The 16,980-nt window shown below is 49.1% G+C and overlaps 1 protein-coding gene across 1 annotated transcript in view; it reads left to right on the top strand.

Annotated features, from left to right (window-relative positions):
- EEF2K (eukaryotic elongation factor 2 kinase) overlaps positions 1–16,980 on the top strand; it is a 64,066-nt gene that overhangs the window by 28,950 nt on the left and 18,136 nt on the right. Inside the window, exons 3-11 of the mRNA XM_060648753.3 lie at positions 3,209–3,309; positions 6,694–6,754; positions 8,122–8,159; positions 8,544–8,715; positions 12,362–12,511; positions 13,055–13,187; positions 13,441–13,568; positions 14,284–14,485; positions 15,895–15,962. Of these exons, the coding sequence (XP_060504736.1) occupies positions 3,209–3,309; positions 6,694–6,754; positions 8,122–8,159; positions 8,544–8,715; positions 12,362–12,511; positions 13,055–13,187; positions 13,441–13,568; positions 14,284–14,485; positions 15,895–15,962 (1,053 nt within the window). The remainder of the gene's footprint in view (positions 1–3,208; positions 3,310–6,693; positions 6,755–8,121; positions 8,160–8,543; positions 8,716–12,361; positions 12,512–13,054; positions 13,188–13,440; positions 13,569–14,283; positions 14,486–15,894; positions 15,963–16,980) is intronic.

Genomic DNA, 16,980 nt, shown 5'->3' with positions numbered 1-16,980 from the left:
CACTTCAGGACTGTCTGTCCTGGAATTATTGGAGAGAATACAAATATTACGAATATCCATCCACTGAGGTTGGAGAGATATCTTAAGGTACATTTATACATTATATGTCTTAGAACTATAGAAGGGAAATGGGGTCAACCGAGCCTGCCTGTACAAATGGCATGGAAAGACGTCCAAGGCCCTGTGGTAAGTGGAGAAAAGTAAGGTGCAGAACGGAACAGGAGGCCCTGACCCGATGCTAAATTCATGTGTTAACAAATGCGTCAGAACAAACTTGCAGACTGTCTACATCAGCTGTCAACTGTGGTTTTCAGAGCAACAGGTCAGAAAGAACTTCCACTTTCTACTTCACATTCTGTAGTCCCTGCGGTTTTTTACAGTAAGCAGATCAGACATTTGGAATCCAGAAGATAATCCAGATCACTAGATAAAGTACCATGTCTCATTGGCCCACTCTCCTGAAAGGCTGTAAATTGTATTTACAGTGTGATTCCAGTCTTACAAAACATGCATGGGAAGGATCTGGAAAAGAACACATCTGAAGCATTGACGATCGTTGCTCTGGGTGGGCGACATGTGGTAGATTTGAATTTTGTCTTCTCTGTTTTCTAAGCATTTTTGTTAAGCATGAGTTAGCTTCCAAATTGGAAGAAAGAAATTCTGGCCTTGATTTTTGGACTTTGCAGAGAGGGAGCCCTGGCCTGTTCGGCCCGTGTGTGTGTGTGTGTGTGTGTGTGTGTGTGTGTGTGTGCCTTTCTCCTCAGAGCAGGATCCCAGCCATGAGGCTCAGGCCGGGGCCATGCTTGGGGTGTTGTCCTGTTTGGGCCTGAGTCCATGGGATGCTGAGCTGGTCCCACTGGCTGAGGGGTACTGACGATAGGTGAGGAAACCTAGAGTTGCTGTTACACACCCAGTGTTCAGGCCACCATCCAGCACCCTCCCTGTGGCTCAGGCCTCTGGCCTGGGAAGGAGTTTTGGTCTCACCGATTCGTAATCAGGCTGCAGGGCAGAGCTTCAGTTTCTTCAGAGAAAGAGGGAGAAGGGATTGCTACCCAGTGTGGGTGGAGGAGTGTTTGGAAGAGACAGGAAAGGATTCCACCTTGGGATTATAAAAGCAATAAAATGAGCTTTTTACTATTATTTTTTAAAGTAATCTCTACACCCAGTGTGGGGCTCAAACCCACAACCCCTGAGATCAAGACTCGCACGCTGTACTGACTGAGCCAGCCAGGTGCCCATAAAATGAGGTTTTTAAAACAAAAAACGAGGGGTGCCTGGGTGGCTCAGTTGGTTAAGCGTCTGACTTTGGCACAGGTCATGATCTCACAGTTCGTGGGTTTGAACCCCATGTCAGGCTCTGTGCTGACAGCTCAGAGCCTGGAACCTGCTTTGGATTCTGTGTGACCCTCTCTCTCTCCCCTCCCCCACTTGCACTCTTTCTCTCTCTCTCTCTCTCTCAAAAAATAAGTAAATTTTTTTTAATTAAAAAAATAAAACAAGAGGGGCGCCTGGGTGGCGCAGTCGGTTAAGCGTCCGACTTCAGCCAGGTCACGATCTCGCGGTCCGTGAGTTCGAGCCCCGCGTCAGGCTCTGGGCTGATGGCTCGGAGCCTGGAGCCTGTTTCCGATTCTGTGTCTCCCTCTCTCTCTGCCCCTCCCCCGTTCATGCTCTGTCTCTCTCTGTCCCAAAAATAAATAAAAAACGTTGAAAAAAAAAAATTAAAAATAAATAAATAAATAAATAAAACAAGAGCACTGGGTGTTGTATGGAAACCAATTTGACAGTAAATTTCATATATTTAAAAAATAAAAAAAATAAAAAATAAAAATAAATAAAAAATAAAATAAAACAAAAAACAGGGTTGTGTCATGATACTGTTGAGAATCAGCCTTATCTCCATAATATCATCCTTCCCAGTGAGTACCCAAAAGCCCTGTTTCTCGACAGGTTTTAAAAGTTTGGGGGGACATTTTTGGTCCCCACAATGATTCAGGGGCACTAAGGCATTGAAAAGGTGGAGGGCATGGATGGTAAAAGTTTGAAATGGGCAGAACAGTTCTGTGCAATGCAATGAATTTTCCTGCATCCCCAGGACCTTGGAATGTCTCATGGGAATCTGTTCTGAGCCCAGAACTTAGCACAGTGTTTACATAAAGGCAACATATCTTTGGCATGGTTGGAGATATTCTGAGTTTGGGAAGGTTATGTTGTCTATGATTTTCATTTAGGGTGGTAAAATGGGGCATATTTATGATTTATACAGTATTTATAAAAAGGTGACGTTGGCCCTGATAGGGTCCACGATTCCCACCAGTAGGTAAGTGCAGTCACTTGGAAGGGCTGTTGAGCATTTTAAGTGGATAAAACCAAAATACATTTAACCAGTCCCCACGGATGGACATTTGGGTTGGATTTGGTTTTGCACACAGCGACGCTTTGTATATATACGTTTGCAGGTTTGTGTTTGTATTTCTCTAGGACACATTTCTCGATGTAAAATTTCTGGGTCAGAATAAAGGAATTCATATTTTTTCATCTCAGTACATTGCCAGGTTGCCTTAAGAAGACGTTTAGACCATTAACCGTTTGTGAGGGCACCTGTTTCCCCTACATACTGGCCCGCACTAATTATTAGCAGCCATTAAAATGCTTGCCAGTCCGAACAAGGGGGGAGAAGGGGATTGGTGTCTTATTTTTATTTTCAACTTTTTGGTTGCAGGTGAAGCAGTGTGTGTTTTCCTCTGTGTATTGTGTTTCTTCTTTGGTTTCATGGTTAAGATATGTTACTTCTCATGTGCCTGGGTGGCTCGGTTGGTTAAGTATCCGACTCTTGATTTCAGCTCAGGTCATGATCTCATGGTTCATGAGATTGAGCCCTGTGTTGGACTCTGTGCCTGCTTAGGATTCTCTCTCTCTCTCTCTCTCTCTCTCTCTCTCTCTCTCTTTCTCTCTCAAAATAAATAAACTTAATTAAAAAAAAAAAAAAAAGATGTCACTTCTGCCCACAGGAAGGCCATGCCCGCTTGAGAAAAAATAGGGTCTTTTGGGAACTTGGTTCCCAAAGGATGATAGCTGGGAGTACTTCTCTGTCACTGATGCTGTCCGCCTCCCCAGAGGTGGGAGACACCTAGGAAATCATAGGGTGAGAGGTGGCTAGACAGCCCTGCCCCAGAAGGCCCTGTCTAACACTTCCCTTTGCCTTTTGCAGGAAGCTTGGAAGCATGCAATTGAGAAGGCCAAGCACATGCCTGACCCCTGGGCCGAGTTCCACCTGGAGGATATTGCCACAGAATGTGCCACACGTCACAGGTTGGCAGCTCGTCTGGGTGTGTTCTGTGGCCCCAGGCCTCAAGGAGTCCTTGGGAGTATGGGTCCTGCTTCTGCTCATAATCACTGAGGCCTACATACCCTTGGAGGTCAAGGAGAAGGACATAATGATAGTATCTGCCAATATTTGAGCATTTATGCGTGCTTATGGTGCTGTGCATTATCTCATCTCCTCTTCAGTGTGGTCCTGTAATGTATGTATTCGTCAGGCAAGGCTGAACATGCTGCTGTAACAAATATGTCCGGGGCTCAATGCAGCAAAGGTGTACTTCTCACTTGAGTAAAGCTGGGTGAGAGCTCCGGGACCCTGGGGCTGCTCAGGGATCCAGGCGACTCCCGTCTTGTGGTTCCACTGCCCCACCACGTGGTCCCTACAGTTGCCACCAAAGGGAAGGAGAATGCATGGAAATAGCATGCCAGCTTTTTGATGACTTGGTCCCAGGAAGATTAACAAAATAGAGCTATGAGCATATAGATTTCCTATTCAAAAAGTCAGGGGGAGAGAAGAGTTATTTCTGGGGGTATCAAGAAGAAAGAAAAGAGCAAAAACCACAGACTACCACCAGATAACTATGACAACAGTAGCCCTTATGTATCGAATCCATGTGGCAGGCACTGGTTGAAGTCCTCTATATGTATTTACTTATAAAAAAGCCTGGAATATGAATCATGTCAAGCATTTGGGACTACACTGAGAATCTGATGACAGCCATCTCAGAAAGTTGCACACATATGTCTAATTTTGTTCATAATATTAGAGGGCCCTGGACCTGCCCTGGAGCCCGCCTCCCCACCCCACCCCATCCCGTGACCCCTGTGGACCCCTCCAGTCTGAATCCTCTAAGCCAACACCCTGACTTCCCATAATTTTCCCAGGGGAAATAGAGGTTTGCCCAGGGTCACCTAGGTAGTTAATAAGCTAACTTTCTGACTCTCAGTTCAGTGTCTTTCAGTTAGTCAGAACACTGTTTCAAATGTAGGTGACAGAAACCGAATTCACAGCATTAAGCATGGAAGGGGATGTTTGGCTCATGCATGTGGACTTCGGGCATGGCTGGTTCCAGATGCTCCAAGGATGCGTTGCACTTTGACCTCAGATAGCCTTTCTTATATCAGTGGAACAGATACTCCCTGAGAGCCTCACATTTCATTTTACCCAACAGAAGAGCATCTTTTCTTTTGTGAATTTTTTTAAACAAAAGTTCCATAATGGAATGCCATTGGTCTGGCTTTGGTTATATGGCCTTCTCTGAACCAGTCTTGTGCCAGGGAGCTTTGCTCTGATTCTGATATGTCTAGATCACATACCACACAGACAGGCAGAAACAACGTAGTCCTTTATGGCTTTCTGCACCGTGTCCCTGCTCCCACCCTGTGAGGAGATGGCTCTGAGCCTGGCATGCCCTTCCTCCCCACCCCTGGAGGCCCACTTCCTATCAGGCACTGGGGGCTGTGCTGGCAGCCAAGGTCAGCATTGTGGGGACCCTAGTAGGGCAGGGTATGGACTCTGTTCCTCCCTGCCTATAAGGCCAGTGGTGACTGGTTGGTGACACATAGCCTCCAGGCTGAAGACACCAGGCGACCCAGGGAAACCCCTGGGAACACAGGCCGCACATGCTGGGCTGGCTCTGTGTGTCCCAGAGCTCCTTGGGGACCAGGGACCAGGCCACACTGTTTGTTTCCTAACTGAAGTGACTGCCGGCAGAGGGAGCTCAGGCATTGATGGCTGGAGTCTCTGGGCAGTTTCTAAACTGGAAGGCTTCCTCCTCTATTCCTGGTTTTTCAAGAGTACTGGTGCAGGCTACCTCTTTATTGGGACAGATTCCCTGTTCACTCAGGCCGGTTAAGAGCAGGGTTCCAGCTGAAACTGACCTGGGTCTGATCCTGGCTCTCTGGCAAGTTCCTCACCTCTCTGAGCCTCGGTTTCCCCACCTGGAAAATGGGCACGATAATTGTGCCAATCTCACAGAGGTGCTGCAGAGTTTAATTGAAGAGATCTGTTTAAACGCCCCACAGATAGTGAATGCTCAGTGAACTTTGAGCAACTCTGACCTTTATGCCGTCAATGGTTGTGAAGGACAAATGAGATCCTTCTGACATCCCATATCTCCCCTCTCCCTCAACTTCTGGGTGCCTCTCAGCCTTCAGTGTTTTGTTTTGTTTTGTTTTTTTAAGTCTACTTATCTATTTTTGAGAGAGAGAAAGAGAGAGTATGAGCCAGGGAAGGGCAGAGAGAGAGGGAGAGAGAATCCCAAGCCTGCCCCTCACTGAACACAGCCCCCTCATGCGGGGCTCAAACTCATGAGCTGTGAGCTCATGACCAAAGCCGAAATCAAGAGTCAGATGCTTAACCGACTGAGCCACCCTGGCACCCTCAGTCTTCAGTCTTATTTGGAAGTGAGAGTAGACTGTTTCCTTTACCTTGGTCTCTACACAGTAGTAGTAATAATCGTTATTTATTGGGCACGGTACTTGCTGCGGACGGGTTGCAAGTAAGTTGCAGCTCTAGCCAGCATCCCTTCCCCCAGCTCCAGGAGAGGTTACCTGCCAGGCTTGTCTTTCCCCATGGAGGTTTCAGGCTCTGAGAAGCCTGTTCTCTCCAAGTCTGTCCTGATGAAGGGTGGGCCAGGGAGGCCTCTGCTAGAGCTAAGAACACCTCAGCCCTAAGGGGAGGTTTTAGAATTTAGGGGTTTATTGAGCTGAGGAGCTCTCTACCAGGCAAATCTATTTGAGGCCCAGCCAGGCTCAGGGGCAGGTTTGCTGCGGGAAAGAGGATTCCTGAAAAAGGAGAGATGAAAATGTTCGAGAATCTTCTCTGTCTCTGCCGTGGGTGTCCTCCTGCAGCTCCCCCACCCCAACACACACACACACACACACACACACACACACACACACACACACCCCTGCCTATACTGGGACACAGGCCCAGCTACCTGGCTGAGCCTCACACAGGTGTTGTCAAGATCAAGGGCACTTCCTGTCCTGGAACACGCCATTTGTTGTGTAGACGGGCTAAAACAAGGATATTTATTTTTTCTGTCAGTTCATCCAACATGCATTTATTAAGGCTCCACCTGCACCAGGCCCTGCAGTAAAGAAAATTGACATGGACCTGCCTTTGGGGAGTTACAGTCCAGCAGGGGAGCCAGATGGGGAACGAGCCCACCCACAGCACAAAAAGTGCCCAGCAACACATTGGAGAGAAAAGGGAAGGAGGCCAGTGTGTGGGGGCCTGGGAGGGCAGGAGGGCGTCCACAGACCCAACCTAGGAGGTCAGCTGGGCCTATGGGTTAAGTGGTCTTGATCCCAAGACCAGTAATAGGATCATGTGACAGACGCTGTGCCCTGGGGTGGCTCTCTCTGCAGGTACAATGCTGTCACTGGGGAGTGGCTACAAGATGAAGTTCTGATCAAGATGGCATCTCAGGTGAGCCATCCCCATCCCAGCGACGACAGGGCTGAGTGGGGATTCTCCGTGAGCAGACTTCTGTCCCTGTTCCCTCCCCTTTACACTCACTTAATTGTTTTTACTTTGGGGCATTCTTTATATTGTGTATTTATTTCATTTTTTATAACAGTTTTACTGAGATAGAATTCACACACTATGCTGCATACCCACTTTAAAGTGTATGGTTCAGTGGTTTATATAATATAGTCACAGAGTTATCCAGCCATCACCACGATCGATTCCAGAACATTTCACCATCTCTAAAAGAAACCCTGTGCTTACCCAACAGCAGCCAGCCCCCTATCTCTTCAGCTCCCCCAGCCCTGGGCAACCACTAATCTGCTCTCATCTCTGTAGAATTAACCTATTCTGGACATTTTATATATTGATCACATATCAAAAGACGATCCTTGGCACTCTTGTCGAAAATCAGTTGACTGTAGATGTGTATGTCAGTTTTCAGAAATTACAGGCCACCACCTAAACCTAAGCTGTAAAAAGTGGCTTGCAATCATCCTTTGGGGGCGGGGGGGGTAAAAAAAAAAGGAATAGACTAGAAAATAGAGCACTTCCTCCATTGTCAGGGGGAGGATGGTTTTGCAAAACTGTTTTTAGTGTATTACACACTCAGGAAAGGGTATGGCTTGATGAGTTTCACAAAGTGAACACAGCACATAACGAGCAGCCCCCTGAAGCCCACCTGCACCCCAGTCACTACTCCTTTACCCCAACGGTGAGCACCAATCCCGAACCTATCTCCCTGGATTCGTTTCACGTATTTGTGTATTTCCTATAAATGGAGCCACGCAGGGTGTATTCTTTTGAGTGTGGCTTCTTCTGCTCAGCATTTCATCTGTGATGTTCGTACATGTTTTGGCCAGCTCTATGTTTCATAGAATAGTAGAAGAGAACAATAGAATATATCCATTCTCGTCGCCTGTAGTATTCCATCAAGTAGGGTAGACCTGATGGGTTTATCCATTACACTGTTAATGGACATTTAGGTTGTTTCCACTCTTTTCCTGGTACAGAAAACAGAAAAGCAGGGCTGCAAAAAATTCTTTAACATGCATTGTCTCCCGCATAACGTCTTCACCCCCTGGGGGTTATTCCCCTCAGTGAGGGTAGGAGGAAGGTGGCCTTGTCACCCCCGAAGCCTCCAGGCTGAAAGTTCAGTCGGGCGTTAGTGCTGGGGTGAAGGAGGGAGGGCCCAGGGATTTTAGGGTTGAGATGAGGTCCAGGCATTCATTTGGTGGGTGATGTCCAAGGGGAAAATCTCTTCCTGACTCAGGATTGCTTCTGGGTGGGGCATGGGGACTAATAACCCTCTATGTGGTGTCTTTCAGCCCTTTGGCCGTGGAGCTATGAGGGAGTGCTTCAGGACGTAAGTGACTCAGCCTGGTTCTTGGGGCCCTGCCCTAATTCCCTCAGGCTCCCTGCCCGAATTCCCTCAGGCTCCTAAGAGCAGGGGCAATGCAACAGTTCTGGCTGAGAAGCTGAGACAGTGGCCTCTGCTTTTTATAGGCCAAGCCTCTCTGCTCTCCCTTGGACCACATGATGGGCCTGGCTATGGGGATGGTCTCGGGGAGGACATGGAATACCCCACTAACCTCTGCTCTGGTGTTTGGAGGCCAAAAGATGTGGGATAAGAGACCTTTAACAATGTCCCTTGGTCCCCTTCCCAGCTCTTTGAAGGGTGCCGTGAGTCAGGCTGGGTCCCTGGTGAACCCAGGTGCCCAGGTGGGTCCTCTGCTGCCTTTCCTCCCAGGAAGAAGCTCTCCAACTTCCTGCACACCCAGCAGTGGAAGGGGGCCTCCAACTACGTGGCAAAGCGCTACATCGAGTCTGTGGACAGGGACGTGTACTTCGAGGATGTGCGTCTACAGATGGAGGCCAAGCTCTGGGGAGAGGAGTATAATCGGCACAAGCCCCCCAAGCAGGTATGTGACAGCCCTACCTGCCACCTTCCCACACAAGGCAGCCGGAGAGAGTGACTGGAGACCAGGGCAACAGTGGTACCAGTCACAGGTTCCCTTCATGGTTTTGGTGGTGTTGTTGTTTGGTTTAAAAAAAATTTTTTTTAATGTTTATTTATTTTTGAGAGAGAGAGAGAGAGAGAGAGAGAGAGCATGAGTAGGGGAGGGACAGAGAGAGACAGAGGGAGACACAAAATCTGAGGCAGGCTCTGAGCTGTCAGTGCAGAGCCCATCGTGGGGCTTAAACTCACGAACTGTGAGATCATGACCTGAGCTGAAGTCAGAGGCTCAACCGACTGAGCCATCCAGGTGCCCCTCCCTTTATGGTTTTAACAGTAGCTAATAATGATCATCATTTATTGAGCATGATGGGCCAAGTACACTGTATGCAGACTCATTTATTCTTAAAACCAGAGCGTGGAGGTTATTTGAGATTAAAATGCTTTTATCCCATTTACAAATGGGATCTGTTAGTCAGGATTTTTGTTTGCATGTGTTAGAAACCCACTCAAATGGGTTTAATCCAAAAAAGGAAGTTTTGGCTTCATGTAACTGAGAAATAGGGCTGGCCACAGGTGCGGCTGGATCCAGACCCAATAGGATATTGAGAATCTCCCCCATCTCTAGCCTTGGTGTTCTTCCGTGTGGCATCACTCACAGGCAGCTTCTGTTTGTAGTGATGTGTCGGCCACTAGCAGCTGCAGGCTCACTTTCTGTCTTCTCAGAAACCTTGGTGGGATATGACAACACTTGTTTTTGCAGAAGTTCCACTAAGTCTCAGAACTGGGTTTCATTGGCTCTGATTAGGTCAGGTGCCTATTGCTGAGCCAATCACAGTGGTCAGGGGAGGGAATATGCAGATTGGGGAGGCATGAGCCATGTGCTCACCCATAGAGGCAGCAGTGTGGGTCCTTCCCTAGACTATGTAGACTGAGACTGGTGGCTCCTAAGAAAAAGTAGAAGGAGGGGAGAATGGATAGCATGTCTGCCCCTGGGGAGCCCCAGGCTCAAAGAGGTTAAGTGACCTGTGCAAATGGTCAGGAATGGAGCCAGGGCTCAAATCCAGGCTTTCCAAGCCCTGCCCATTTGGCTCCTTCACCGGAGCCCCCAGGGTGTTTACTGACCCCAGGCCTAGCAGAATTTCCTGTTGCCTATGGGCATTTGAGGAAATAGTGCTCAGTGCCTCTGCCCTGCCTAATTCGCAGCTCAGCTCTCCCGTTGTTTGAACACCTGCTAGACACAGGACACTATCTCCTGGGAGCTTTGGGAGAGCTGCACTTCCAAGAATCCAGCAGAATTTATTGAGTGCCTGCTGTTTGCAGGGCCCTTGATTAAGCGCACTTGGGGTAGACACAAGAAACCACAGTCCCCACCCACGGGGGCTGTGACCACCTCACTGCATGCCATCCTGGCCTCCTTTCTCTTCCTTCCTAAGCTTGTTCCTGCCTCAGGACCTTTGCCCTGACTGTGCCCCCGGCCTGCATCATTGTGTCCCCCACCCCTCCATCCTTGCATGATGAGCTCCTTCTCCTAGTTCAAGTCTCAGCTCATATGTCACCTGCTCAGTGAGGCCGCCCCAGGACATCCTGAATGAAGTAGCCCTTCCTCTGCTGTCTCCCTCTGTCACATCATTCTGTTTGTTTTGGTTCCTTTTATTGGGAGCAGTTGGCGCCATCTGAAAGAGTCTTGTTTTTGTAGTTAATATTTTGGTTGCCTCTCTCCCCCAAGGACAGGGATGTTACCTGTCTTATTTACTCTGTATCAGAGTCCCTAGGGGGTCACTAAACAATGTGGTTGTTTGAAATGATAAGGGAGAAGGATGTAGTTGTTTGAGAAGGAACAGGCTGTTCCCTCCCGGCCGCATCCCTGTAGTGAGCCCACTGGCCAAGCAGGTGGCCTTGTTCCTTGTAGGGATGGAGCCAGCATTTGGGGTGAGAACCTCTGAGAACCATCTGCTCCTTCCCTTTCGGCTGGTTCTCAGAACTGAGGCCAAGTTTAGGGCAACGCTCAGCTCAGGGCCTCTTCAGCCTCTGCAGCTGTTGTCTGCCTGTCTAGCGACTCAGCCAAATGGTTCCTTGGATGGTTGTTTCCTTGGGAAACCCAGACCTGGATCCTTCTACGGTGGGTGTCATTGTGGGGGACGGGGAGCCATGGGGAGTCAGTGTCTCAGGTCTTACCAACCTCACTTTATAAACCATTCACAAGACTTACACGTTTCCTTCCCAATATTAGACATGTGCTTGTTAAAAGAAATTCAGCAAGGAATGTGTATAATATCCCATTGCAGGGAGAGAACCACTGGGTATAGTTTGGTGTTTATTGCTCTAGAGTTATGTCTACTGGTAATGTTAACATCAGCAAACGTTGACAGACTCACGTATCAGCAGATTTCATTCTCACGCTACGTGTGAGAGCCCATTCCACAGGTGAGAAAACTGAGTTGATGAACTAACTTGCCCATGTTCACAGTATTAGTGTAAGACACCTGCTTAGTTGCTTAGCATACAGACCCACAAATGTGTAGTAAGGCAAAATGGTTTCTTTCTCTCTCATCTGATGGTCCCATTTTGGTGGGGGGCTCAGGGTGGGCTGGTGCCTCACTTCTTTAAGTCATCCAGAAGCCTGGTTCCTTCTGTCTTGTTTTTCTGCCTTACCCCAGAGTGTGGCCCTGGAGCATATGGCCAGGTCGGCCTCACTGGGAGATGTCCACTCGATAGCCTCAGGAAGGCCAGAGGAGGAGGGGCAGGCTGGGGTTACATCATCACTGCTGCTCAATTCCCATTGGATGAGCTTGGTCACATGGCCACACCTAGCTGCAAGGGAGGCCAAGTGATGTCATTCCTCCTGGATGGCTGTGCATTGTGTTGGAACTCAGTTGGGGGCTGTCTTAGTCCCTTTGTGCTGCTCTAACAGAACTTTTTTTTTTTAAGTTTATTTATTTTGAGAGAGCATGAGCGGGGGGAGGAGCAGAGAGAGAGGGAGAAAGAGAATCTTAAGTAGGCTCCACACTGCCAGCTTGGAGCCGGACATGGGGCTTGATCCCACAAACCTCGAGATCATGACCTGAGCTGAAACTGACTGAGGTTGCTCGACTGACTGAGCCGCCCAGGCTTCCCCGGACTGGGCAACTTACAAATGACAGAAATTTATTGCTTACAATTTTGGAGGCTGGGAAGTCCAAAACCAAGGTGCCAGCCTGGTCACATTCTGGTGAAGTCCTCTCCTGGTTCATAGCCGGTGCCTTCTTGTTGTGGCCTCACATGGCGGAAGTAGCGAAGGAGCCCTGTGGTCACTTTTATCGGGACGCCAGTCCCGTTCATGAAGGCTTCTCACTCATGACCTGATCCCCTCCCAAGGGCCCCACCGAATAGCATCACCTTTGAGGGTTAGGACTTGAACATATGAATTTGGGGGAGACGCAGTTAAGCCATCACAGGGGTTTTCATTCTCAAAAGAAAAGGGGACAGTGGATTCTGGGGACACTTGGCCTGCAGAGAGCTGCTGACTGATGGAGCCAGGATTGGAGCCCAGGCGGGCGGCTCCTCCCAAGCATTCTGTGTCGGAGGCGCTTGCCACCTGGCTCCTGCCTGAGCTGCTCCCCTCCCACCAGGTGGACATCATGCAGATGTGCGTGGTGGAGCTGAAGGACAGACCGGGCAAGCCTCTCTTCCACCTGGAGCACTATATCGAGGGCAAGTACATCAAGTACAACTCCAACTCGGGCTTTGTCCGTGATGACAACATGCGCCTGACGCCACAGGTGAGGCCCCTGGAGGGGCGGGTCCCTGTGGGCATGAGGTCTCACCCCGAGGGGGCCCTCAAGCCTCCTGGAGTGCCCCGAAGTAGATTCTGTAACGAGACATGCCAGCCAGCTTCTGTCCCTGCAGAATTAAACAGGGCTCCTCCTTTATCTCTTCCTCTATGCAACCTCTTTTTTTTTTTTTTTTTTTAATGTTTATTATTTATTTTTTGAGAAAGAGAAAGAGCATGAGCAGGGGGCGGGCAGAGAGGGAGGGAGACACAGAATCCGAAGCAGGCTCCAGGCTCTGAGCTGTCAGCACAGAGCCTAACGTGGGGCTCAACCATGAACTGCGAGATCATGACCTGAGCCGAAGTCGGACGCTTAACCGACTGAGCCACCCAGGCACCCCATATGCAACCTCTTCTTGCAGAGAAAGGCCCCATCATGGGCAGAGCTGAGGTGTTGCAGCCCCGCAGTGGTGGCTGACGTGTGTATGCGTAGTCCACAGCCTGGTCTCTTGTGGTTGGTCACCTTAGTCTTCCTGTCTCCACCCCACCCCAGGCCTTCAGCCACTTCACATTTGAGCGTTCCGGGCATCAGCTGATTGTGGTGGACATCCAGGGTGTGGGCGACCTCTACACCGACCCGCAGATCCACACCGAGAAAGGCACTGACTTTGGAGATGGCAACCTAGGTAGGTGGGGAAAGCCAGCCCGTTTCCATGGACACCACACTCCCTGTTTCCCCACATCTCTCAGCTCTCCCTGCACACGAGGAAACTGGCTGAGGTGGTAGATCGGCCTTTCCAAGATGGTGGGGGTGGAAGCTTGGGACGTCTGAGCCCTGCCACTTCAGTGCCTGCCCTTTCCGTGGTTTTGGTGCCCAGCACTGCCCCGCCCCTGTCACAAAGCAAGGCGCTGCTCCAGACTCCCCTGCTCTGCCCGCAGGTGTCCGGGGGATGGCGCTCTTCTTCTACTCTCATGCCTGCAACCGGATTTGCAAGAGCATGGGCCTCGCTGCCTTTGACCTCTCACCAAGAGAGAGGGACACTGTGAATCAGAACACCAAGCTGCTGGTGGGTGCCCAATGAGAGCCTGCTCAGGGGGACCGGGCCCTTCTTCTGCCAGGCAGTGAGCTGCGCTTCTCTGTGATGGCAGTCCAGGCCCTGCAATGCTTACTTGAAGAGTTTCAGGGCCAGAAGGATCTCAGCTCCATCCGTGGCCCTCATTCCTCCCAGGATCAGTGCACAAAGCCCTTCCGAGTGTCCCCGCTAACCCAGTACCTGGGGTCTGCTTGATTGGACCTATTTTGACCAGAGTGAAGAGCCCAAGTGTGTAGAGATAGCGAGGGAGGTGTGTGGTACATGTATTTGTGTGGCATGTTGATAAATGGCTGGACTAGACCTGGATCTGGCTCTTCGGGCACCTTGCTGTGTCCAGGACAGGCCCCCCGCTTTTACCGTGACCAGATGTAAGAGATTGTCAGGACAGACCAGCTTGGGATTCTGGATGTGTGGCCGCAGGTATGCCCCAGCTCAGGGCTGTAGAGTGTGGTTAACACTTTGGGATTGCTGGCTGGCTTTGAGCTCCTGTACCGGATGCCCCTTCTTAGAAGCCTTTGGGTTAATCCCCCACTGGTTATTTTTAGATTTCCTGCCAGTCCCTAAACAGGCATGTATGGGGGCCGTTGACTGAAAGGGCCTCAGGGTTTGGGTAAACAGCACGCTCCCGGAAGAGCCCTTCTCTCCCCAGAGGGTTCCTGTGTGACATGGGTGTCCGTTAATTCTCCAGCAATCAGCCAAGACCATCTTGAGGGGGACAGAGGAGAAGTGTGGGAGCCCCCGAGTAAGAACCCTCTCTGGGAGTCGCCCCCCCCTGCTCCTTCGCCTTTCAGAAAACTCTGGAGATGAGAACATGAGTGACGTGACCTTTGACTCTCTCCCTTCTTCCCCATCTTCGGCCACACCACACAGCCAGAAACTGGACAACCTCCGTGAGTGACGTTTTTGGTCCTTGGTAGTTGTGATTGGAGGGGACAGGCACCAGAAAGAACACAACTAAACTGGCTTTCGCTTACGTTAGGAAATCAGATATGCTAGTCAAAAAGATTCATGGCCCGGATGGTTGTATGAGTGAGTTTGTTTAATAAGTTTTCAAGACCCAAGTCTTCCGAATGCTTCAAAAACAGACCCTGTTTTAGATAACATTTTTTTCAGCGTGTTTCATGAAACTAGCAAAACCTTTACACCAAAATTTCATAAAACAGCAAAAAAAGAAAACTGCATTCCAACCCCACTTATAAACATGCAATACAGAAATTCTAAATAAGGTATTAACAAAACTGGTAGTCTTTGAAAGAATAGTCCGTCATAATCAGATAGTGTTTTTGCAAGCATCTGAAACTTGTTCAATATTAGGAAATCTGAACGACCTATGAATAGATCAGAGGAGGAAAACGGAATCATTATCCTCAAAGTTAAAGTGATAGAGTTTGCTGATGAAGCGGAGGGGAGGCACGGCTGACTCCAGGGTTTTGATCTGAAAAACTCTAAGGGTGGGGTGGCCACTTATTCAGCTGGGGGACGCTGTAGAGGAACAGAAGAGGAAGATTTTAGTGTCAAATGTCAAGCCTTTTAGACATTTCCATTAGAAGACCTTGGGTATAGTTTGAAGCAGGAGTTGACAGGCTCTCCTTAGAAGGCCAGAGAGTAAATATTTTAGACTTTGGGGACCTATGGCTTCTGCATTAGCAGCATGAATGTGGCCATTGACGGTATGTAAATGAGTAGGTGTAACTGTGTTCCAAGAAAGACATTAAATTTTCTATTTCATGTACTTTTCACATAAATTACTATTCTTTTAATTTTTCCAACCATTTTAAATGGAAAAACCATTCTTAAAAACCATATAAAAATGGAAACAAGCTGGATTTGGCTGTGGAAGCTCAGGGGAGGAGACAGAGACTGGGAACCACCAGGAAGAAGGTGGTTGGTTGTTAAGCCATCTGAGGCTTCTCCAACTTGTAGCTACTCATTGAGCCCCAGATATACAAATAGCTGTTCTTCTTTCACACCTGCACCTCACTGAAGGCCAACTGTGGCCCAGGCACGTGCGCCTCTAAGCCCATTGCACAAGTTATTTGCATTACAGCCTTGAGGAGGCACAGGGGTGAAGCTACGTGCTTAGGACGCCACAGCCAGCAAGTGGCAGACTGAATAAGTTCTTGAGGAAGAACTGTAGCCCTCCAGGTACTGACAGCTTTCTTCCCCCATTTTTGCACCATTTTCAAAAAAATTTTTAAAAAGGCCTGGTGACAGGTGCGTTCAGCCCTAGATTGTAGTCAGTCTTTCAGACAGTTTTAATGGTAGAGCCAGTGCGTTATCTCTGTTTTCTCCTGCCCAGATTGGCCTGTGTTCAGTGACCTTGACAACATGGTACCCCGAGACCATGACCATCTGGACAATCACCGGGTAAGTTGGAGAGGGATCTCCCGGTCTGCTCTGGGCACTGCCAGGGGCCACAGGGAAGTGCGGATGACTCTCAGCCTCCTGCCCAGGGCAGTGGTGCCCTCTGAGAAGAGCTGGATCCATTGCAGTTCCCAGAGATGGTAGCAGAAGAGGGAATCCAAATTAGCAACAATGCAACCTTCTGATAAATGCTGAGCAAGCTCAGCCCTGGTGTGGTTTGGCCACATGCGTGTGGACAGCTGTCCTGGGGGGAGGGAGCTGTCCTGGGTTTCAGACGAGTGACTTATAGCACAATCCAGCGTGATGCCCTCAGGTTGGATAAACAGGACCGGTTTCCAACAGCTTCTTGGTGACTCTGCAGAAGCTGAAGGCACTGCATTTGCATTCAGGCAGACATATTACAGTGTCAAAGTAAAAACTCACAGGAATTTTAAAAGCAGACTTTGAGACGTGTCACCTGTGCCCAGACCTCAGGTGCACTTTAACTCGCACCCTGGGATTGCTCCAAAGGTTAAAGTTCACTCTTGACTGCTTTTCAGAGTTTTTGAGTGGAAGGAAAAAAATAAGCGTAAGACTGTTTCAAGAGTTTGATAGACACTCTATGCCTCAACAACCCGTGAGGTAGATGTTATTTTTGATTCCATTTATAATAGATTTCATTCTGGAATTAGAATACATTTTAGAATTTCAGGGCGCCTGGGTGGCTCTGTCAGTTAAGCATCCAACTTCGGCTCAGGTCATGATCTTGCGGTTTGTGAGTTCAAGCCCTGCGTCGGGCTCTGTGCTGACCGCTCAGAGCCTGGAGCCTGCTTCGGATTCTGTGTCTCCCTCTCTCTGTGCCCCTCCCCTGCTCACTCTCTGTCTCTCAAAAAAAAAATAAAAATAAAATAAAAAAAAAAAACTTAAAAAAAAAAAATAAAAGATCCAGGCACACCTGGGTGGCTCAGTCCATTGAGGGTCTGACTCTTGATTTTGGCTCAGGTCATAATCCCAGGGTTGTGGGATCAAAGCCCCGTGTGGC

Source organism: Panthera onca, chromosome E3 (genome assembly GCF_046562875.1).
Source record: "Panthera onca isolate mPanOnc1 chromosome E3, mPanOnc1 haplotype 2, whole genome shotgun sequence".
NCBI classification, from domain to species: Eukaryota; Metazoa; Chordata; class Mammalia; order Carnivora; family Felidae; genus Panthera; species Panthera onca.
Note: the sequence above shows the minus strand (reverse complement) of the source record. Positions and strands in the feature narration are given on the sequence as shown.